The sequence below is a fragment of the Bicyclus anynana genome, chromosome 24 (assembly GCF_947172395.1).
Source record: "Bicyclus anynana chromosome 24, ilBicAnyn1.1, whole genome shotgun sequence".
NCBI classification, from domain to species: Eukaryota; Metazoa; Arthropoda; class Insecta; order Lepidoptera; family Nymphalidae; genus Bicyclus; species Bicyclus anynana.
Window position 1 is genome coordinate 380,305 of NC_069106.1, and position 24,431 is coordinate 404,735.

The following is a 24,431-nucleotide window of genomic DNA, read 5'->3' on the forward strand; positions in this document are numbered from 1 at the left end:
TCAAGGGCTAACTTGTAAAGTATTAAACAAAAAAAGTGATCCTTCTTAACATGTCAACATGTGTTGTGGTGTTGTCTCCAAATGTAGCAAATCCTTAGAGCAGTTTTGAATCACCATCATTATCATCCTGTTTTAACGCCTCACTACACTAGGACAGGGGATATGGATCTTAGACCCACCACGCAACTCCAATGCGGGCTGACGGGCTTATGGTGATGATGACCACTGTCAGATGTTAATGATAATGACCTGTACCGATGGCTCAACGTGCTCTCCGTAGTACGGGGGTGTTAAACCAGAAATTTAGCTACTTTGGGCTGACAATTTTAACTGAAAAAGTCAGTATCTCATATAGTGCGGTCCAGGATTCGAACCATAGGCATTAGCCTGCTAACAACGAGTCAGTTAGTTTTGTATACTTAGATTAATATAGAACAGGAAATTTGTTACATAAACCCCAAAAAATTCGGATATAATTTAATTCGGATGTAAGAAATTTGTCTTAAAATTTTCTCGGAAAGCAATTTTCCCCTCTCGTCTGCAAAAGGTGCAAAGGAAAAATATTAAAAGTAGCTAATTCCTTGGCCGCGAAGTTGTTTCAATATTTTTAATATTTTACACTTCTCCGAGTCTTTTGTTGGCCTTTTTCTTCTTTGTGGAGATATTTTTAGTTTACGGAGATATTTCTTTGTGGCAACGCACAAGTGGATTCTTGCGTCACTTTGTGAAACGATGAGTTATGTTCCTCTATCATTTCAGAGTAAGCGCGAAGTTTTTATGCCTTAAGTTTACCTTTATTTTCTGACTTCTTGGTACCAAGTTAGAAAATATTTAGTGTAGGGAGAAGGTAGGCGGCGAAATGTGTTCGGCTATATAACAAGGCTGGGTTATATTATGTTAGAACGGGTGTCCAGGACGGCTCTGCTGGGATCTTGCCAGGTTTTGCTGGACAGAGAGAACAACAAAAATGAAGAAGGGGGTGTTTATCTATTATAATCATCATTATCAACCCATATTCGGCTCACTGTTGAGCTCGAGTCTCCTCTCAGAATGAGAGGGATTAGGCCAATAGTACACCACGCTGGCCCAATTGGCAGACTTCACACACGCAGAGAATTAAGAAAAATCTCTGGTATGCAGGTTTCCTCACGGTGTTTTCCTTCACCATCTATTATAAAGGGTTAAGGAATTCCTTAACCCTACACTTGTCGGTCACAAGTCCAGGACTCTTCTGAGAGGTTGCCTCTCTGTTACACGAAGGGCCCGGCACCCGCACCTTTGTAATCATAATTTTGTTCAAATTGTTTTTTTATTTTCAAAATTCACGACTGAGTGATATAAGATCAGGCTCAACATCGATTAAAAGATGTTATTTAAAAATTAACGTTTTATTAATAAAACAAAAAAAGTACTAAAAACAGCAATTAATAATAATAATAATTTCTTTATTTATGGCTACAAAGGCCCATTAATTTAAACTAATTGATTTCTATTTTACAGAACTTTTCAATTCGTGTTTCACTAAAATACCTGCATATTTTTTTGTTCAAAATTTATATTTTCTATTCAAAAGCGTTGTCAAATTAATTATTTAACGTTACAATCATAATGTTTTTTTCATTTTATAAAAAAAGGTTCTGTTTACACCGAAGTTACTGCCGAGTTTATACACTTTAATGCGTCACTTAGAAAGGAATACAAAAAAGGGAAAAGATAAGATGAACACGGCAATAATTAACAAGATAAAGAAACTCTTTTCGTATTTCAGCTAATTTATCGCTTGTTTGAACAAGTTGTTACAACGAATAAATGTTGGAAATAGATACTGGTTTATTGTTTACTAGCGGACGCCCGCGACTTCGCCCGCGTGGAATTCACTTATCACAAATCCCGCGGGAACCATAGATTTTTCCGGGGTGAAAAGTAGCTTATGTGTTAATCTAGAGTATTATGTATCTGCGTTTTTAATTTCAGCCAAATCGGTTAAGTAGTTACGGCGTTAAGGAGTAACTAACGTCCAAATAAACATCCATACAAACTTTCGCGTTTATAATGTTAATAGGATTTGATCAGACCTTCGTTATGATATAGCAGATCATGATCATTATCAACCCATATTCAGCGCACTGCTGAACTCGAGTCTCCTCTCAGAATGAGAGGGGTTAGACCAATAGTCCACCACGCTGGCGCAATGCGGAGTGGTAGACTTCACACACGCAGATAATTAAGAAAATTCTCTGGTATGCAGGTTTCCTCATGATATTTTTCCTTCACCGTTTGAGACACGTGATATTTAATTTCTTAAAATGCACACAACAGAAAAGTTGGAGTTGCATGCCTCGGACCGGATTCAAACCCATACCCTCCAGAATCGGATGCAGAGGCCATATCCACTGGGCTATCACGGCGTATATATATAGGTACACCGTATACGAATACGAATAGTTTTATAGTAAAATTTTCATGTGGATCATTTACATTGAATTCAGTTGTCATATTCATTCCTATGTATACAATAGTACATTGTTATACAAGGGGCTAAAAGGACCATTCTCACTAGATGAAGACAACAATAACAATTAATGTTGAAAAAATTTTAAGTTACGATCATAAATTTACAATTAATTTCCTAAAAAAATGAAGTGTGTATTATTCACGCCAATTGTTTTTTAAATTCTCGCTTTTTAATTTTATTTTTCTTTCACATGAGAATAAGGCAAAAGTATTACAGGATGTCTCATGTCTTCAAATCTCGCTCTATTCGCAACTCAATAAAAATTAAATAAAAAAATGAACGCATTCCACAGACAAGAACGCTGCATTTCATTCCAATTTAAAGTTTTTTATTTATTTTTCAAAACAATCAGAGCCTTACCTATAATGATTCTATTTTCGAATAAAACCTCCTCTGTTTTATAGTACAGACAAGAATTAAAAAAAAAACAAAATTACTTTAGCCCCTAGAGGCTGAAATGCTTGTTGAGTGGTAAAATGATAATGTTTTTGAGCAAGAGTATTGACAATTAAATTGCAAGTTTACGAAACTGCAAAAATCTTTTCAGTGTTTTACACAAAACCGCACAAACGTACGAATTTCATTCCAACGTAGGCACACCTTTGACCTTTCCGCCAAAACATAATAAATGCATCATTACGTTTAACGGACAAAATGGCGCTGACGTAGGCAGAACAAAATGGCGGCCGTCCACAGACCCACATTTTGCACACACACATGTGTCAGCGAGGCTCGCACGCAATTATTTTTAATACACAGTAATTATATTTTCATTTCAAAGTATTTTACATCTCAGCTACTACGTATCATCTTTTACATTCAAATATTCTGTGTCATGAGAACATATTCAGGTAGATCTTCTTTGACGGCCTCCGTGGCGCAGTGGATTTATTAGACGGAGGTCCTGGGATCGATCCCCGGCTGGGCCAATTGAGGTCTATCTTAATTGGTCCAGGTCTGGCTGGTGGTAGGCTTCGACAAAGACGTACCGTTAAGCGATTTAGTGTTCCGGTACGATGTCGTGTAGAAACCGAAAGAGTTATGAGTTTTTAGATAAGCTTAGATTGCAATATTACTTACCAGGTGACATTGTAGTGAAGAGCTAACTTGTAAAGAAAGAAAAAAAAAGTCTTTAATACATTTTTGAATCATAGAAGCACAGCTATTCTGTAACGATATCTTCAAGTCGACTGTATAAGTTTCGAACTCATTCTACAGAGAAAGAGATACGAATTCGAGACTTAATAGCAATTCTACTTGTTAAATACTAAATCTGTATCAATGTCAAAAATATTTATTCAATAAAATTGGTATAAGATTAATTTGAATCGTCATTATGTAATATTTACATCATTGCGAAGTAATGGTAATAATTAAAATCATTTGAGGTTTCCATATGCACAGCGCCCCTAGCCAAGTGGCATTTTGATTCTCTTTCTACGATCGCTAACGCTTCGAAAACTAGAAAAATATATAGGAATGACAGATCTTGGTCACGTGACTTGTGACACTGATAGCAAATGTCATTCCCATACATCTTTCTAGTTTTCAAAGCGTTAGCGATCGTAGAAAGAGAATCGACGTGCTACTTGGCTAGAGGCGCAGGACTGTTAAGAAGCTTCCAGCAAACTCAACCAGACATACTCGTATCACAGACAACAGTTATCACTTGACATCAAAAATACCTTCAGCTCCTTTGCAAGGCTATCTATAAAAGATAACTACGAATAGTTGCAACAAAAATAAAGTGGATCGCTTCAAAACGAAGTATAGGTAACCTCCAGCGCCATTAGCATATTGTTGGCAAGAAACACCAAGTTTTTACCTCCACCGCAGAAACAAAGGGTTATATTTGCATTTAAACGAGTTGCCGTCCTTTGGGGGTTGTATCGCGTCGAGCTTTTCGAACCTTGAGGTTTATTGGGGGCTGTTTCGACCCCTGAACGTTTGGACCAACTTTAATATTAAATTATCCACCTTGACCTTTTTTGTATTTTCGTCAATACATATTTTAAAAATTTACTAGCGGACGCTCGCGACTTCGTTCGCGTGAAACTCGATGCAAATATTCAACTACCCCTACCCTACCTCTACTCTACCCCTACCCTAACACTACCCTACCCCTTCACAATACCCGTTAATTTTTTTAATTTTTTTCTGTCATAAGAACCTTCTCCTGACAATAACAAACACATCAAAAAAAAATAATGGAATCGGATCAGCCATTCACGCGTGATGGCGTGACCAAGGGACAATATATGGATTAGTTTTTATCTAAATATATTTGGACAATAGGTACCTACATACATTACTATCTTTATTATCATCATCATCACCTTATTTCCATATTTCTAATATCTGATCCCAAATCCCAAGTATCCCAGATTTCAACCAAAGAGTATTTATAGCAAAACTATCTAGCAATAAATTCCTCTATCTCTCTCTAATAGAGGTTCGGGTAAAAATAGGAAATGGTTGGTTTTATAACACAAAAAAGCAACCGATGTCAATGTGAAATGGATTGTAATGCTATAGTGATAAAGTTGCTTTTACTAAAGCCCCGTTTAAAGCCTTATCGATGAAGGTATTTGAGAAAATGATCCGGTAGTATCCGCCCGGTAGCCGGATGCCTGTGATGTATGGTACCAGGTATTACAGTAATTTGAGCTCTTTGTGAAGTTATCCGTGCTCGTAAGGCGTACTTTATAGATAGTTTCACAGTGTACAAAATACCGGTAAATCAATGGAACTACTTATTTAACCACTCGACGATGTTCTAGTTAAAGTTCTAGTTTCTATGACGTTCATAATACGTAATATTATCGTGAATCACGGCAAACTCTTAAGAGTGTCACGAACTTTCACCCGCACCATCCTACATGAAACGAACTGTAACAATGATGTAACGATTAGAATTAGATTGACAATTTATGTATAACTTGCAGACCGCCTTGTTCCCGTAATTACAAATATGGATGAGCTAAAACATAGCCTATGACACTTACATAATTATAACGTAGCTTTTAATTGGTTAAAAGATTTTCTTAATCGGTTCATAGATTAACCCCAACAACCTCACAAATTTTACTTATTTTTAATATTAATTATGAACAAGTGGAACCCCGCGGCTTCATCCGCGTAGTTCCCGTTTCTCTGAAAACACAGAAATGAAATATTATATACTATCTTACTCGCTAATAATGTAAGTACCCATTAGGGAAAGAAATTCTAAAATTGATATATTGGCTTAGACGTGAAAGTGTAACAAAGAAACATATTATAGTATCTATCGAGTCGTACGGTAATAAGTCAGCCAAACGAAGAGAATGGCTGACAATCTTTACACGAATCATTCGATGCACTTTTGTCCACTTAATAACTCAAAATCTAGTTAACGTGAAAACATGAAATGGTCTACAATTAAAATCCCGTAAGCTTATCTAGAATACCAAATTTCAGCTTAAATAGTAAATGAGATATTAACATCTAAAAATCATAAAATTTACTTAAAATTCAAATAGGGGTAGACCAAAATGTTTAAACACTTGATATTCTAACTTCTATAATATATAGAGTTTGGCACCCACTTAGATATTATTTCTTATGTTGGTATAATCGATAATGACACACATCTGTGATATAGATTTTGGCTCCCATTTTCACATTTGTTTTGATGAGATTTATATAACAAATTAGTTAGGATAAACTATATAAACGTCAGTTTACTCGTTCTAGTGATTTATTGAATAGACTATTATTTAATTTTATATTAAATGGTCTATTTAATTCAAAGCCATCGAGTCACGCGTGTTCATGTCATCAAGGGTAACGAATTCCGTTTCGTTTCCGGTCGACCCACTTTAACGTTACTAAACACCTAAAAGTTCCTTTTAAAATCTTTTTCATGGTGTGAAAATATTAGCTTTATGAAAGCTTTTTTGATTTATTCATCGGGATCAGGGTGAATATTTTTGAGTCTGTAATGATCATAGTAATCATCATTATCATCATTATTGTGATGATAAACCTAATCATTGTTAGTTTAATTTAGAGTGATTATGTCTATATTTAAAGTTTTTGTAAATTGTAGTTTTATTATAATTTTTTGAAACATTTAATTTATGATATATATATTTTTATAATGGAAATGAATAAATAAATGCCGACCGGCCAATACAACGTCGGCCTCGAAACCCAGGTATACCCCCGTATAAAAGTATATGGAGATGATAATATTATGATCTATAAGGGTCTGGTTAAACAATAATTAGTTTAATAAAAGTATGTTTCTTAATGAAAAATTTTTTTTTAATTTGATATATATTTTGTGCTAAAAACATAATAAGCAAATAAGGCTTTATTTTGATTTTAAAATCAAATAATAAAAAACCTACCAGCAGAGATGTTAGAAGAAAAAAAATGTTTGGGTGTTTTTATACTACCTACTGTATACTTACAAGTATTTGCTACTGTTATTGTACAAGCGAACATCCGGCCCGGTCACAAGATCCATTCTAAGCGTACATCTACTAACTATAAACTAACTCCTTGCCTTTCCTCTTTTACGTCAAGCGATTTTCGATATTTCAGATGAATGACCTTTGCCTTTAGGTACCTACGAATCACGAATGACCTTGTAACATAATTTCCTACCAGTTTGACATTTTTTTTATTTCGCACATCAAAAAGCCTACATATAAAATAAACATAAATCATACATCTACTCTTAGTACTTACTAGCGGACGCCCGCGACTTCGTCCGCGTGGAAGTCGTTGTACCCTACCCTACCCTACCTCCACCCTACCCTATCCCAACCCTACCCCTACCCTACCACTACCCCTACCCTACCCTACCCCTACCCTACACTACTCCTACCCTACCCCTACCCTACCCTACCCTACCCTACACCTACCCTACTCATTAAGGCTGCACTTCTTTATTTATTCCCCCCCCCCCCCCCCTGCAAGTCGCATCGAGCTCGGCAACCGTTACACAAAAATAATCCATATAGCATGAATTAGTATTCACGCGCGATGGCTTAGCGTATTTCTTGTATAACTTTGGTGTTTCTTTACCGATTTTTATGATTCTTTTTTTATTGAATAGGTAATAATGTTAACTTTTTTAGTTAGGGATGAGTGATGAGTGTTATAAATATAAGAGTAGACAAATATAATTAGAAAGCTCCGAACTGCTAAGCTATCGGGAGTTACACGTGTTATTGTGAGTCAACCATAAAAGATAAACATATATATGCTGTTGTATTTTTATAGATAATTTTAAGGGAAACATTTCCGTCATACATGATTCCCATGTAGCTTTAACCATTAAGGCTGTACACGCGACGGAAGCTTAAAAAATTGAGTAACTTCTCCCGTTTTCTCAACATTTCTCTTCACTGCTCTGCTCCTATTGATTTTAGCGTAAAGAAAAGTATACTATAACCTGCCCAGGAGTATGTAGAATAATTGTACCAAGTTTTGTTAAAATCCGTCCAGTAGTTTTTGTTTCTATAAAGAACATACAGACAGACAGACAGACAGACAGACAGACAGACAGACAGACAGACAGACAGACAGACAAAAATTTTACTGATTGCATTTTTGGCATCAGTATCGATCACTAATCACCCCCTGATAGTTATTTTGGAAATATATTTCATGTACAGAATTGACCTCTCTACAGATTTATTATAAGTATAGATAGATTAAGGAATACCTCCTGTTGTCGTGTTATTCTCGGTTGCCATGGTAACGGGACGCTAAGACAGCGCCATCTTCGGTTCCACTCGAAACTGCATCAAGGAGTGCGGCTCACGACGTAGTACGAGACTTTCGCCATAGATGGCGTTAGCTGTATTTCATTTCGTAGATATTTTATTTTCGGAGAACACATAGGATATCACAAGCGAGTCCGAGTGTGTAAACGCCTTGTTAATGTGACATTGAAACCCGTTTACTATATAAACATTGCAAAGCAACCAATTACATTTATTATTATCATTAATATCAAATATAGATTGGTCCAAATAATGAAAATCATTAGCACTGTTGTGTTATTTGCACACCAATCTACATTTGGGCAGTATGGTGGGTAAAAGCTGATATTGATCGTACATACAAAATTACACTTAATCCAAACTTAATATTATAAACGCGAATGTGTGTTTGATTGTTACGCTTTCATACTTAAACTACAAAACCAAATTTAAAAATTCATTTACCAATATAAACTACATTATCAGCGAACAACATAAGCTTTATTTTAGCTTCGTAAATCCACGGAAAAGTGAACTGCACAGGTAAAACCACGGGATGTCCGTTAGTCTATATTATGAAACAAAAGTGTTAAACAAATTTATGTATCTATGTCTAAAGTACTAAAGTACACTCATCACGATATCTCGTAAACCGCTTGACGTAGGAAATTGAAATTTGGCAGGGAGGTAGTTCATAGAAGACTGCTAAAAACGTATTTTGCGGCAGGGCCAGATTAAGGAAGTCGTCAGAAGGAAGGCTAATAATAACATAAATCGTTTGTCCTTTCAAACCTCCGCAGTAACAGGCGGGACACAGTTTATAAATTCGCTGCTGAAACTTTTCCTGAACATTTTCACAAATAAGGATTTATAATGGAAATGAAAAAAAAACTTTCCTACCACAGCTGCGCTGCCCCAAATTATGTAATTTTAGGTAAAACCGCGATCCCTAATCGTATTCCGAATACATATAAAATTGTACATAGGCTTTGCACTTTATATATGCAAAAACGCACTGCCTACCCTCACTTATTATGAACTTATAATGGACAAGAAGCCGTGATAGCCCAGTGGATATGACCTGAGCCTTTGATTCGCAAGACATAGGTTTGAATCCGGTCCGAGGCATGCACATCCAACTTTACAGTTATGTGCATTATAAGAAATTAAATATCACCTGCATCAAATGGTGAAGGACTAACATAGTAAGGAAATTAGGTTTCCTCACTATGTTATTCCTTCCTCTGTCCACGGCCTGTCTTCCTGTATCCACGGCCGTGAGTTCGATTCCCTGGAATTCAGCTGGAAAATATTTGTGTGAGTAGGTGTGGGTATTTTCTAGTGTCTGGGTGTTTTTATACATTAATTAATAACTAAATTATCAACCTGTTGAGCACGAGTCTCCTCTCAGAATGAGAGGGATTAGGCCAATAGTTCACCACGATGGCCCAATCGCTCACGTAATTTCATAGCCTATTCAATTCAATCAAACAAGCAAATCTTTCCTCTATAATATTAGTACAAATAAAAACTGCTATTTACTAGTTGACCAACGAGGCAAATAAAACATAATTTATATACTTTTCAAGTTTCGAAAATTTTGTAAAAGAAAAAGAAAACTCACCTGAAGATACCCGGAGTCATGGCGTAAAGACTTAATCTTGATGGATCACTCCTCTTAATCTTGGCGTAAATGTTGCAATTTTTGTTCTTTTATCAATAACTAGCTGACGCCTCGCGGTTTCACCCGCGTGGTTCCCGTTCCCGTATGAATACAGAGATAATATATAACCTCTAGCCTTCCTCGATAAATGGGCTATCTAACACTGAAATAATTTTTCAAATCGGTCCAGTAGTTTCTGAGATTATTAATGGTTATTTAAATCGTAAACATTTGGTAACAATATAGCGCATATATGTATAATAATTCTGTGCCTGGATTACAAAATTATTTAACTAACGCTTTTAGCAATAAATAATAAAAAGGTATTTAGTTTTAACGTAAACTGGGGAATACTCATTGAGAAGTGTTGATAATAATAGACCCCTCTCATTCTGAGAGGATACTCGAGCTCAGCAGTGAGCCGAATATGGGTTAATAATGATGATGATGATGATGATGATGATGATGATAAAAATAGTAAGATTCTCATGACACACTACGCTAACATTAGTTAGACGCGTACAATATGTAATAATGTATTGACGAAATACGAGTATTTACCGCTAACTAGCGCTAAATCATAAAATATAAATAATACAAGGAAAATCAATATGGGATATAAGCTCTCATTCGCACGAGAGTTTTTTAACGAACATTAAAAATGCGTTCAAATACAACAAATGCATCCCCAAGTACTTGTTCACAGCGTTTTTAAAACACGACCCATTTTTATCGTGCAGCGTTGGAATAAACCTTCATTTAACTTCGTATTATACGCCACGGCCGCCAACGCTGGATTTTAAAGCATCGTTTTTTTAACTCTAGTGCGAATGAACAATGAACAGAATAAATATTACCTTACCTTACCTTGTCAGCTGATAGACGTCCACTGTTGGACATTGGCCTCTTATATGGACCTCCAAGCACAACGGTCTCGAGCTGCCAGCATCCAGCGGCTCTCTGCAACCCGCTTGATATTCTCGGTCCACCTGGTGGGGGGTCGATCAATACTGCGTTTTCCGATGCGGGGTTGCCATTTCAGCACCTTAGGACCTCAACGTCTATCGGCTCTTTGAACTATGTGGCCTGCCCATTGCCACTTCAGCTCCGCGACTCGCTGAGCTATGTCAGTGACTTTGGTTCGTCTGCGGATCTCCGAATTAGGAATGATTCTGATCCGATCACGCAGTGAAGCTCCAAGCATAGCTCAGCGCTTGAAGACGAAAGTCTTTGAACAGTGCGTGTTGCCAGTGATGACCTACAGATCCGAGACCTGTCACTGACTATGGGCCTTATTAGAAGGCTCTCAGCGGGCGATGGAACAAATATTAAGGGCACTAAATTTTAAACACGTATAGCGTAGTATAAATTGCTGGTGTCGATGATGTTGATGATATTGACCTGGACCGACGCCTTAAAGTAAACTGAACACGGTGGTGTAGCACCACCAACTTCCGAATTCCAGGCTGAGGATAAAAAATAATTCCAAAACTGGTCAAAACTGTGAAAAAATAAATGTTTGGTCAGGCATAAAAATAAATAATAAATATCCTCCGTTTTACTGTTAAAAGAACATTTACAATTAGTTTTCTCTCAAGTTATATAGGATGATTTGTTGATGGCAATCTATCTTGTTGCAGATTAAGCAGTAAAAGCCAGAGCCAGCACCATGGCCGCCTTCGTAGCTAAGCAAATGGTTGGAAACAAACTAAGCGCCGTGAAAGGTAAGATATTTTAAGCAGAATTCATTAATAAAAATAAGTTTTAGTTTTAGTAATTAAACTAAGTAATTTTCATTCATTTTGACATGAAACTACTAGGACAATATGGCATTTATAGGCAAATAGTTCTTACAAAGATAAAACACGAAGCGCAGCTCGTTCATACAGATATCTTGTCTATGAAGTTAGAGTGTTTGCCTTTTGTATTGATATATCACATCACTTGCATCAATGTGACATGCCGGGTAGTAGCGACTATGATTGTACTATAATTTTGTGGTAGAGGAAACACCTCGAAAACCTTAACGGATCCCTTTATAATGCATAAACACTCACCCTCCCAGACCGATATGTTCTTCATGCCCACTCTAAACAATTTATGGTGACAATAATTACAACACAAAACATCATTGCACAAAATCACTAACGTGGATGGCAGCGTGACGGTGTCTACGCTGCCTAACGAACAACTGAGCTTAAATCATCAAATACCCTCTTATTTATACCGACACTGATACCTTCCCTCTACACTAACATAAAATAATGAATGCTAATATTACCTATAACCGAGGACTTGTAACATTAGATAATATTAAGTGTAACTACCGGAATATGACTGTATCTAATACGTAAAATCTAATTTTGGAAATTCCCATACGCGACGAACTTTTAAGAAATATTGGGTTATGTAGGATTTTATCTCCTAAAATTCCTTAGCCAGCTTCGACTTACCAAGACTCCAAGACTTCTTACACGTTAATGTACATGACCTTAGATCTCTATAAAGAAATCTATCTTATATCTCAATAATCGCGATATCATTGGGCAAATAACTCGTCGGCACGTCCCGCCTCTCGTTATAGCGACGTGGCGCCTCCACTTGAATATTGCGCATTTTGCCACCTCCGCCGTGCTGTGTTAATAAATGATATCGATGGTAGCTTGGATATAACTTTACTTCGCAACTTTCATATTTTTAGGGTTCTGTATCTGCAAACCAAGAAAAGTAATCCATAAGGGTTCACTTTGTTTTGTCAATTAAAATTAATCTATTTTTATCAGACTCAGGAATGGATTACATAAATAAGAAATCATTAACAATATTTGTCAAGACAACTTAATTAACAAATCAAACTGTAACCAAAATAAGACCCTAGAATGGCAGAGAATGACCTTGAATGGAGTAACTAGGACCTTTAACAGTTAATTTACACTCCCCTGTTTATCCCTAGTATAGTAACCCTTTAAGAATTACATAACAAGAAATTTGGACGGCTCAAACTTAGCGAGCAAGCGCCATATATCGCAAGTCGTTGCCGCCAACCGATCGCTACCCCTCTCTAACTGCCTACTCTTTACAGAAACAAGTCACCCCACCTAGAGTCGGCACGAGCCAACAAGAGACGCGGTCGACGTCTCAGACTACTATTTCCTATACTATACTAATAATAAAGAGGAAAGTTTTTTTTATTGTTTGTTTATGTTGAATAGGCTCTGAAACTACTGGATTGATGATAATTTTCATTGATGGAAAGCTACATTATTAGGGAATAACACAAGCTATTATTATGAGCCCGTATTCTCACAGGAATGGGAACTACCGCGGGGTTTTGCTAGTAACAAATATTTGAGGTTGCTTCCATTGAACTGTGTTAAAAGTTAAACTTCTAAGTCAATGTTTCATATTTTGACATTCAAGGGAATTAAAAGAATAATTTCCGTTAATCTAGAATCTTCAAATTTAGAAGTACCTACCTACTACAACAGTACAAAAATTTTATTTGCTATGGGTAACTGCATTTTGTGTAGATCTATGGAAACAACATCATATGTACAAAAGAAAAAGTTTGCATTTTTCCTAATCCAGTTTTTCTTTTTGTTACAACAATGTATGAAACTTTATTAGTGTGAGAGACCAATATCACTCAGATGATACAAGCATTAAAAACTACAATAAACCAACTTCACAGTGACTATGTAATTATCAAGAATTCTATAATCCTCCTTTCTAGAGCAAAAATAAGATAAGCAATAAACTCGACAATAAAGGAAATAAAGCAGTCAATTTCCAGTGAACAGATAAAACCGCAAATCTTTATCAATCCCGCCCGCGCTGTGAGCCGCGCCGCTGGGAAATCATCTAAGCATCTGCTCTCTTCATTAGCGTACTTACTGCTTACTTACTGTTTATTCTACTGGGAAATAATTATTGGGAGCCTTCAGAAAAAAGTCCCTTTTAAGTTTTGGTTATTTATTTGGAATGGGCGCTTGACCACAATTTCATTTGTAAGCATAGATGTGGCCTTAAGTGCAATGCAATATGATAATTGCCCGGATTATTTTTATAATAATAGACCAAGAAAATGTTCCACCATGTTAAGTAGCCCCAAGTACCGCCCCTTCAGACGTACATTTCAACCCTACAAAATTAAATTAAAATAATACTTATCAAAATCTCTAATCGTACTCGTTTGTATGTACTCATATAGGTAGGTAGTATATTATTAGCCACTTTTTTCTTTGGCCACATCTCCAGAAATCATGATTCAATAGAGCGGTTGGTAGTGCAGGGGCAAGTCCAAGGCAAAAGATCCAGAGGCCGATCTCCAACCCGCTGGACGGATTTGGTTAAGGCTGCTACACATCTTTGGTGGAGTGTACTCAAAATGCAGCCAACCGCCAGAAGTGGAGGAGCATTGCAAAGAAGGCGTCGCTCATCGCTGCAACCACGACCACTCTGCTAAGAGTGTACGATTAAAAAGAAGAAGAACAATATTATTAAAAAATGAAAAGGCTTTCATATTTTTAATTTTTGCGATATAGCTCAACGAGTTGCGAAGCTGAAGTGGCAATGGGCGGGGCACATAGTTCAAAGAGCCGATGGACGTTGGGGTCCCAAAGTGCTGGAATGGAGACCCCGCACTACAAAGCGCAGTGTTGGTCGACCCCCCACCAGGTGGACTGACGACATCAAGCGAGTCGCAGGGATTCGCTGGATGCAGGCGGCTCAGTATCGTGATGTTTGGAAGTCCCTACAAAAGGGTCCTGCAGTGGACGTCCATTGGCTGATATGATGATGATGACAGATTTTTTTTTAATTAGTGTAAATGGATTTGTCCGTACTAATAAATAAATAAAATAAATAAATAAATTTAGGCTAAACATTGTTCAAATAAGTATTGTATTGTGAACCTCACCACATGTTTGCACATAAGATTGATTGATTGATGAAATACTAAATACTCTTTAAAATTCTAAATAAGATTCTAGATAAAAATTCAAAACTGAAATAGCGCCACAATTTGGTTCATGTGAATTCAATTCAAAATAAACAAACCTTTTTTGAGTCGGATTAATTTAGTAAATTAGTTAAGGTATTTTAAATTAAACAATAACTATTTATTTGATATTTTATTATGGCACGAAATACATTTAAATAATATAATAATAGTAAATCAATTATGAATAAAACCTTAAAAAAATATATGTTTTCATGGAAAAATTAATTTGACGAATCTTTTTCATATAATTAGTTGATTTGTGATGAATGAATTCTAACAAACCTTACGATTGCACCATCATGAAATATTACTTAAATAAGGTTAATCGAATGTAAAAATAATTGAATTATTTGTAAAAAATAATCTAAATTTCATTATAACATATAATTTCCTAAAATAAATTCTATTCATTAACACTATATCACTTACTATCTAACAGTCTTTCTTAGATGCTAACTTTATTGGAAGACAAAATTTTATTAATATTTACGACTAAATCGAAATTCCAAGTAGATCATTATTTACTTTATCAACAAATTTTAAGTATATATCTATTTGGAATTCAGACGATACAGATAATCTTACATGATATCTACCCTTGATAACCTTTTAAAAATAATAAGAACTTTTAATAAAAATACGATTATCAATAACCGCTTAATATTTTCCGATCTTTGAATTGAGTCTTGAACTCCAAGCAATAAAAAATAATTAAAAAAAATATGAAGCCAGAATGTTATATTAATTTATTTGATATTAATAATTATTGTAGACAAGATATAACGATTCTGCTTAGACTTTTATTTAAAACTTGTAAATATCAGAAAAGACAGACCTCAAATGGGCATTCCAGATCCTAGCGATGAATGATCCTAGATGATAAAATGAGTTTTTTTTAACAAATTATGGCTTTAGTGAACTGATCAAATTATTTTTTTTTATCATGTTACTCTATCACGAAGATAACCTACCTCATTTTCTATAACTTCTATAGTTTTCATTTCAAAACAAGACATTCTTAGTTTATTTGTTAATCACCGATATCCATAGAATACTCTTTGTTATGGAACAAACTTATAAGCACACGCTTTCTCATTCCCCCGTAAGCGTCTGGGCTGTATCCGTCCTTCTCTTTCACATACGCCATCTCGATGTGTTCCTCTGAACCCGGCAGAAGGATCTCTTGTCTCCTTCTCTTTCTACTCTTCTCTATGTTTCTCCTTCTGACGGTATCTTGTTCAGGGCTACGCGGAGAGATCGGAGAGTGGAATAATTTCTTTATTATTGGCTGGAGACTTGATCTCTTTCGGACCGGGGACTCCGTTTCCATCTGAAAAGAGATTAATGATTATATTAATATTAGCCGACGCCCTGCGGTTTCACGCGCGTAGTTCCCGATTCTGTGAGAATACGGGAATAAAATATATCTAAAGACACTCATAAATAACGTGGCTTTTGATTGAAAATCGACTCGATAGATCCAGAGATTATCGACCTCTTTATAATGTTATTGCTGACGACGAGTATTACGATTATTTTAAAATACGTAATTGTAGTGGTAAGACTGTCGATATCGACTTGATATAGCAACTGGAACTCCATACTTCAGTAGTGTTTACTAGTACCTAAAGTGCGGAGTGCCAGATTGAGTGTCCTCCTCCGTGAGTCGTATTCCTCATGTGTGAGGGTCGTGACCATCTCCATCTCTAATCCTTGTCTTTTGGATGGTATGCTATTCTTTCCTATCTCCGGCTACAATTCATAGAATATAACCCTAGAGTTATGGTAAATACTCCTGAGCATAAAAACTTTTTAGTTAAAAAAATTAGTTATGCAGGTACTTTAAGGTCCACTTATAGGATCCGATCCTATAAGTGGACCTTAAAGTTATGGTAAATACTCTGCAACATCCTGTATAAAAAATAAAAACACACACGATCACAAGCTTTCACCTTTATAATAGTGTGGTGTAAGGAATACTAGGATCACAGGATATGTGAGTAGGTACTTCACGTGCATATAATAAATATTCCACACGAGAAGGTGCATTATCTGGCCCATGACTGTTACTGTTTATAGATATGCATTACCGATGCTGAACGCGTCGTTCGCTCAGGACCTAGTACTTAGCCATATAGCTTATTATATGCGTCTAGGCAGTAGGTACTACCTGCTTAATAATTATTATTTTAACCGTTTTAGACTCTTACCATAGGGTCAGCAGGGTTATTATGTAACTCGGTGTACCATTCATATAATCAGTCACTACATCGTTTTTCATCGTATTTTCGTTTTCGACAATATCTTACATTCTTTTTTCAACGTAATTACATAATTATAGTAATTTTACGTAAAGTAACATTAGTATCGTAGTGTAAGTAGCAAGTATTAAAGTCATTTTAACAAAAACTGGTAGTTACGTAATTTTGTTGAAATATTAATGTTAGATGATTGTTAAAACAAAACATCATCATGTCTTGATGTGTGACAAACATACTAAACAAAAAATAAAGGTCAGATGCATCCTTACACATTCACAGTATTTTCAGAGGTTATCCCAGGTCATATTTAATAGGCTCAAAACTTATTAGGATATCATATTGTGTACCTACCTTTATTTCGATTTGCCGTAGTCATATATAATAAAATATAACTACGTACTTGTAATTAACTGACTATTTCAACAATCAGTTTATCCAGTACAATAGTTGCATTTAAGGTTACAGATTCCTTCGCGAAATTGCATTTGTTTATGGGAGGTTCCCTTACTACGGGCGTCGCGTCTCTTCTTACTGATGCCAGATATCTATACCTATTACGGAGTAAGACTTTATAAAATGATCACGAAAGTTTTAAAACAAGTAAACAAAAATTACAATATTATTTGTTAGTGACGCTTTAGGTATACATAAGTAATTCTGTTTACACCTTACTTTATATGTCAACATTCGAACACTTGTACCCTGTCTAACTAATTGAAACAAATTAAAAAGTAAATTAATATTTCAACATACCGCATCAGTATCCGACGAGAACTCCACAGAATTGTTCAACACATTGTTTCTGATCAAAACCACTAAATTCTCCCTCGAAACTGTGTTTATCGGCGTCGACACGGCCGCCATCTTGAAAATAACTGTAAATATGGAGGACTGTGTGGACGCAGGTAGACGCGACCGCTACCCGACGAGACCAGACCAGGAATGTGACGTAGACGTACTAACTTGTGGGTTGTCTGCTGATAATTATTGTAACTTGTTTGGCCATTTTGTTGGCTATAACTGCTGAAGATATTGTTTTAGATTTCAGACTTTAACGAGTAACACTTAAAGTCTATTATGGAAAATCTGATGTAGTTTAATAAGGGGGCGTTTTGTGTGTGGCGGTCAGTAAGATGTTACTACTTTAGAGTTACTTGAGTACTAACAGGATGTACCTACTCAATGTAGTGTCTTTTGCTTTTATTTTGAACTTTAATAAAGAAAGCTATGGTGTGCTTAATTAATCTAATAATCACTAACTAGTACTGAAATTTAAAAAACTGGTATTAAAATAATCAAATAAATGTGTAATAGGTACTAAAGAATTCCCGCAACTTAGCCAGCGTAGGTACAAACGTTTTTATTTCATCCCTTGGGAACAAGATGTCTTTCTAGAACGAAAGTAAACCTTTACCCCATGTGTTTTTGTGCACCTCAGATAAATAATAAAAATTTATTATTTTTGGTTCAATAATTATAGCGTAAAAACAAAAAATAAACTCATATTTACACTAACAATAATATTTGTATCCAGGGATGTAAACTTTTAGAATTGAAGTCACAATAGCTCCAAAGTAAAGGGGCAGGACTCAACACCGGGGTTCAATTGGTTATGGGTTCAAACCCAGTACGCAAGTCTATTTTCGTACTCACAAGGAAGTTATTTATATACTTACTTTGTATTTACTAAGTAGGTACATACTCGTAGTTACAAATATTTGTTGAAAATGTGTTTTGTGTGTGTGGTGTGGTGGTTTTCTATATAAATAGCCGGTCCATGGCATGCACCTCCAATTTTTCAGTTGTGTGCATTTTAAGAAATTAAATATCACGAGTCTCAAACGATGAAGGAAAAACATCGTAAGGAGACTTGCATACTTGCATATTCTCTGCGTGTGTGAAGTCTGCCAATCCGCATTGGGCCAGCGTGGTGGACTATTACACCTAACCCCTCTCATTCTGAAAGGAGACTTGAACTCAACAGTGAGCCGAATATGGGTTGATAATGATGATGATAATGCTGTACTCACAACAATATTAGCTGAGTCAGGCAAAGGAGTCAGGTCCATTTTATTGGTACAACAATTTATTGCATTATCATTAATTTTTTTTAAGTTATATAAGGTTTTAAGATATTATGTAGTTATGTGTTGTGCTAACAAATTAATTCTTTCAATTCAACTCTATTCTAAATTCAAATTTTCATATTATCAAAGTGCAACTCTATAAGTAATAAAGGATAACATCTCATTGATAAAGTGTTAAATCCGTTTAGGGTAGATAAATAGAGATTGGAATGTGTTTTTTTATATATTTTCGGATATAGGGTCTTTCATTACGACCATAACATCCTTCAGATAAAGTGTATTCATAGAACTGCATTCATACCTACTTACTCGAAAAAACTACCTGTCAGTTGAAATCAACTGTGAGCCTGTTTATTTATATGGCGATGACAGAACGGTAATTGTGACTGCCTCGTTAGCCGAAAACACTTTTTTTAACCACCGACACAAAAAGGGGGTGTTATAAGTTTGACGTGTCTGTCTTTCAGTCTGTCTGTCTGTCTGTCTGTGGCACCATAGCTCCCGAACGGATGAAACGATTTCAATTTAGTTTGTTTTGTATGAAAAGTGACTAATGTATGAGTGTACTTAGACATGTATGATGAAAATCATTTGAGAGAAAAGAATTGACTTTCAGCCTTCTTATGAGACCCGTAGTTAGCGACCAATTCTCGGATCCGTAAGTCATCGCTAGCAACAAGCACTGTTATCATCATTATCACCCCATATTCGGCTCACTGCTGAGCTCAAGTCTCCTCTCAGAATGAGAGGGGTTAGGCTACGCTGGCCCAATGCGGATTGGCAGACTTCACACACGCAGATAATTATGAAAATTCTCAGGTATGCAGGTTTCCTCACAATGTTTTCCTTCACCGTTTGAGACATGTGATATTTAATTTCTTTCACTGTTATAGTACCTACTTATTGTATAAACAGATGTACAAATTATACAAGCTTGTGTATAAAACACAAGCTTGTATAATTTGTACATCTGTTAAACAAAACAGGCGTTAATCCTCATTGTTTTACAAGAAACAAAACAAAATAAACTAACTCGAAAGTATTTAAAATTCGCGAAAGTAGGCCTTCACGAGGATTTTACAACTCCGGAATGTTTTGCGATTGTTCCCACTAAGTTCGAAACTTTTTTCAAATTAAATAATTAATAAGTAAGCAAAAGAAATGAATTTGTTTGTTCATTTATGTAGGTATATGTATAATTTTTATTTTTTCTTTTCAATGAAGTAATTTAGCGAATATAAAAAGATTTGTAAGATTTTCTAATCTGTGAGTTTATATGGACTTCAAAATTGTGGGACAATTTTAGAGATATTTGTACTAAGATCAGACGTAGAACAAACGTCTTTAGTCACTGAATAATTGATTTTAGAAAACACAAACAGAAGAAAGTAGGTATGACGGAAATAAACACCGTATCATGTATAGGTAAATGTCATATTATCTACTGATCAGTTTGAAGGTGATGCTAAGCCAAGTATTGGCATTGTTTTCATCAACAGACTTCCAAAAAAGCAAACAAGTAGAAAATAATAGAAATAAAAAGCATATTCACAAAGTAATATCTTTATTTCGACATTGTATTTTTTACAATATTACTGTAATATTTCAAATGATAATAATATCAAAGTTCGGGCCGATAATGACGACTGTAGAAACGGCAGCAATATTGGAACGAAGCCAAAACACTGAGTATTACACAACGTATTGGTGATATATATTCCCCTAGGGAGTAAAGCGATTTTACGTGATACAATATTTGTGTTAATCTTTACTAGTAATATTTGCAATATTGTGTAACAACCAGATGTATAACAATATATATAGGTGTTATTTATATTTTCAACTGAGCAACCATTTAAGTTTTGCATATCTCACGGTGTTAAGTGACACTCACACTATGACGTCACGGTGGTTCTACAATATAAATAAATGGTACACAATGCTGCCTAACCACAGTCGTCATATGGGTACAATATTATACAAAATGTCATTAAAAAAAGATATTATAGCATAGAACGTATGACCGAATCATAAAAATATTATACAAATTATAAATTAAAAAATTCTCCATAAGTTATGGTTAATCCATAAGTGATTAAAAATTATGTAAGTATTCCTGCAAAGAGTAGATAAATCTGTCTCTGTTAATCATTATTTCGATAAGTATATTTTGACCTAATGATTGATTATTGAACTAAAGAAATCTTTAGTTGTACAATCCAATAATTTCTTAAATTACATAAATAAAACTGTCTTAATCGAGAAATTACAAAGCCTTAATTAGGTTTTAGATTTTATTTTAGACTTCACATAAATTTAGACTTGTTAATGTGATAATTAGTATGCTATAAAACTATGATATTGAAATATTCATTATAAATTGTCATGTATAATTTTTTATGTATTCGCTTAACGTAAAAATATATTTTCATTATTAATAAAATTATTAGAAACTAAGTAATATTGCAATTTAAGACTATGTTAGTTATATAATATTAGGTAAAAAAGTATAGTAAACATTTTACTTTGAACAATTTGAGACGTTTCAATTGCCTGCAACTGTTTTACTACATTTCATGTTAATTACTAGTAGAAGGTCAAAAAAATAAATCCATACAAAATGTATGAAATCAGTTACAGGTTATGATCTAATAACCTTTTTAAAGTTACCCTTATTAAGTAGAAGTAAGACTTATCTGAAAATATTAAAGATATATTTTTCTTTGTCATAAGAAATAATTCTTAAATAAAAGTCAATTTTAACTAAATAATATAAAAAAACTATTATACGTTTAAAATAAACTATATATATAACTATCCTAAATATATTATTATAACTATTGATCTTTATGTTAACTATGTCAGTAATTAAAGTTATTATAAAAATGATTACCATAGAATTAATATTTTAAAGTAACACTATGTCTCTGTAATATTAAAAATAACTATAATTCTGCTTCATTTGGTTCTTGCAAGCTGTAGCCAGTTTGGCAGACATATAAACTACTTGCGTATCGTTCATTTGGTGCTTGAAATATTTGAAAAAGGCTTCCAAAGTTGGATTATTCACAGCACTGGTACTATTTAACAGACTTAGGTTATTCATATAATTATTAGTTAAAATACTTGGAGTAGTTATAACATTTGATTTTTGAAGAGTTTTTAGAGGTAAGTCTGCCGGCCTGACGCTTTCTATGGTAACTAGAGATTTTTTAGTTGTAAAAACTACTTTTTCATTGTAGTCTGGTTTCTTGGACGATTCCATCCAAGCTTCTATGTCTTTAGCAACAGTTACCTTCTCTGGCGTAGATGGTGCTGGACTGAGGTCACTTTTCTCCCGCTTTGTTTTAGATAGAACTTCCGATGTTGGAGGATTTTGATCTCTAACTTGTTTGGAGCAAGGTGTATTATTGGTTGTACTTCTTTTGTCGCTTCTGTTGTTTGATTTATCGCTGGCAGATTGTGCGTCTACTTTGGTACATGAACACTTCAGTAGCGAACATTTCTCGCAGTCTGTCTGTTCGTAGAACTCTAACATGGTTATGAGTTCTCTCCGCACTTTGTGAAGATTTATCTCCTGTAATAAGATAGGTACAAATTAAAAAAAAATATTTTCTCTGTTTATCTTGATCACGCCTTGTCTTACAACGACTTACTTAGTCGATTTAATTAATCTTTTATTTGTGTTCTAATGACTTATTGACGGTTATTATCATTTGCAAATTATTATTTTTTTACCTTTTGTTTGAAAATGAAATCCGATCTAATAACTTTTAAGAATCTTTGCATTGAGAAGTTCACGTAACCTCGTCCTAAGGCTGTTGCTAATGCCAACAACCTCGAACAAAAATTCATCTATATGAGACTGGAATATCGAAAAACATGAAAAAATCATTATTTAACGGATGTCCGCTAGTTATAATGAAAATTAGTACTGGTTGATAACAAAAACATTCAACACGCAGTTTCACCCCCGTAGTTCCCGTTCCCGTGTGAATACGGGGATAAAATATACCCTACGAGCCTCACAAATAACGTGGCTTTCTAGTGAGAAACGAATTTTTCAAATATATTCAGTAGTTGCTAAGATTATCCTGTACAACACCACAAACATTACCTCTTTATAATATTAGTATAGATAGAGAAATTAAAAATCAAAACTCACCAACTGAAACATTGCATCAGAATAATAATATTTATCCGTTTTCAACATTTTTAATGTACACTTCACTTCAACAACGCACTTTCAAATATTCAAAATGAATAAACTCACTTGTTTCTAAATTATTTTTTAAAATAAAGTAAATCGACACTCCCGTGTCCAGTCTGTACGCAGAATACGATTTTTTTCGAAATACCTCCCTTTATTTACAAATTAGATAGGTATTTAGTTAAATACAATGACAAAATACGGTCTTTGAAATATGGACTTTGTGTACTTACAAATAAAGTGCGTATTCCAGCAGCAGCATGGATTAACTTCGACAGGTAAAAACTACAGGTCAAAATGCACTATTTTATGCTTAGTAACAATGACTATAAAGATTAAAATCGCTTGTATTGTTATTTACAAGGGGTATTAAAGTCAGCTTCATTGTTTTTCTATTTTAGGGGTTTTTACTTTCTTTTCATTTTACATAAGATAAATAAGATAAGTAAAAGATTCTAATAATTCCGCGTTAAAACAAAACTAAGATTAAGTATATGAATGTTTTTTTTTTTGAGAAAAGGGCAATTTACTAATAAACATAATAGTTTTGAGGGTTATTTTAGGTATTATTATATCGTGTATTATTATTATTATTACTTTTAGCTGTAAATGACCACTTTACTGTAGTAGTATCTTTTTTTATTCTTTACAAGTTAGCCCTTGACTACAATCTCACCTGTTGGTAAGTGATGATGCAATCTAAGATGGAAGCGGGCTAACTTGTTAGGAGGAGGATGAAATCCACACTCCTTTCGGTTTCTACAAGACATCGTATCGGAACGCTAAATCGCTTGTCGGTACGTCTTTGTCGGTAGGGTGGTAACTAGCCACGGCCGAAGCCTCCCACTACCCAGACCTGGACTAATTAAGAAAACCTCAATCGGTCCAGCCGGGGATTGAACCCAGGACCTCCGTCTTGTACATCCACCGCGCA

The 24,431-nt window shown here is 34.9% G+C and overlaps 3 protein-coding genes across 3 annotated transcripts in view; 1 reads left to right on the forward strand and 2 right to left on the reverse strand.

Annotated features, from left to right (window-relative positions):
• Nucleotides 1–24,431, forward strand: part of LOC112049553 (complexin) — a 322,195-nt gene that overhangs the window by 186,121 nt on the left and 111,643 nt on the right. Inside the window, exon 3 of the mRNA XM_052889153.1 lies at nucleotides 11,578–11,661. Within this exon, the coding sequence (XP_052745113.1) occupies nucleotides 11,607–11,661 (55 nt within the window). The 5' untranslated portion in view covers nucleotides 11,578–11,606. The remainder of the gene's footprint in view (nucleotides 1–11,577; nucleotides 11,662–24,431) is intronic.
• LOC112049554 (uncharacterized) lies at nucleotides 15,055–18,150 on the reverse strand. The gene is made up of 2 exons (XM_024087492.2): nucleotides 17,954–18,150; nucleotides 15,055–16,269 (listed from the first exon to the last, which is right to left on the reverse strand). The coding sequence occupies exons 1-2, from the start codon at nucleotides 18,062–18,064 to the stop codon at nucleotides 15,970–15,972; spliced, it is 411 nt and encodes a 136-aa protein (XP_023943260.2). The 5' UTR covers nucleotides 18,065–18,150; the 3' UTR covers nucleotides 15,055–15,969.
• On the reverse strand, nucleotides 20,835–23,608 carry LOC112049551 (uncharacterized). Its single transcript, XM_024087489.2, has 2 exons — nucleotides 23,453–23,608; nucleotides 20,835–22,864 (listed from the first exon to the last, which is right to left on the reverse strand). The coding sequence occupies exons 1-2, from the start codon at nucleotides 23,498–23,500 to the stop codon at nucleotides 22,223–22,225; spliced, it is 690 nt and encodes a 229-aa protein (XP_023943257.2). The 5' UTR covers nucleotides 23,501–23,608; the 3' UTR covers nucleotides 20,835–22,222.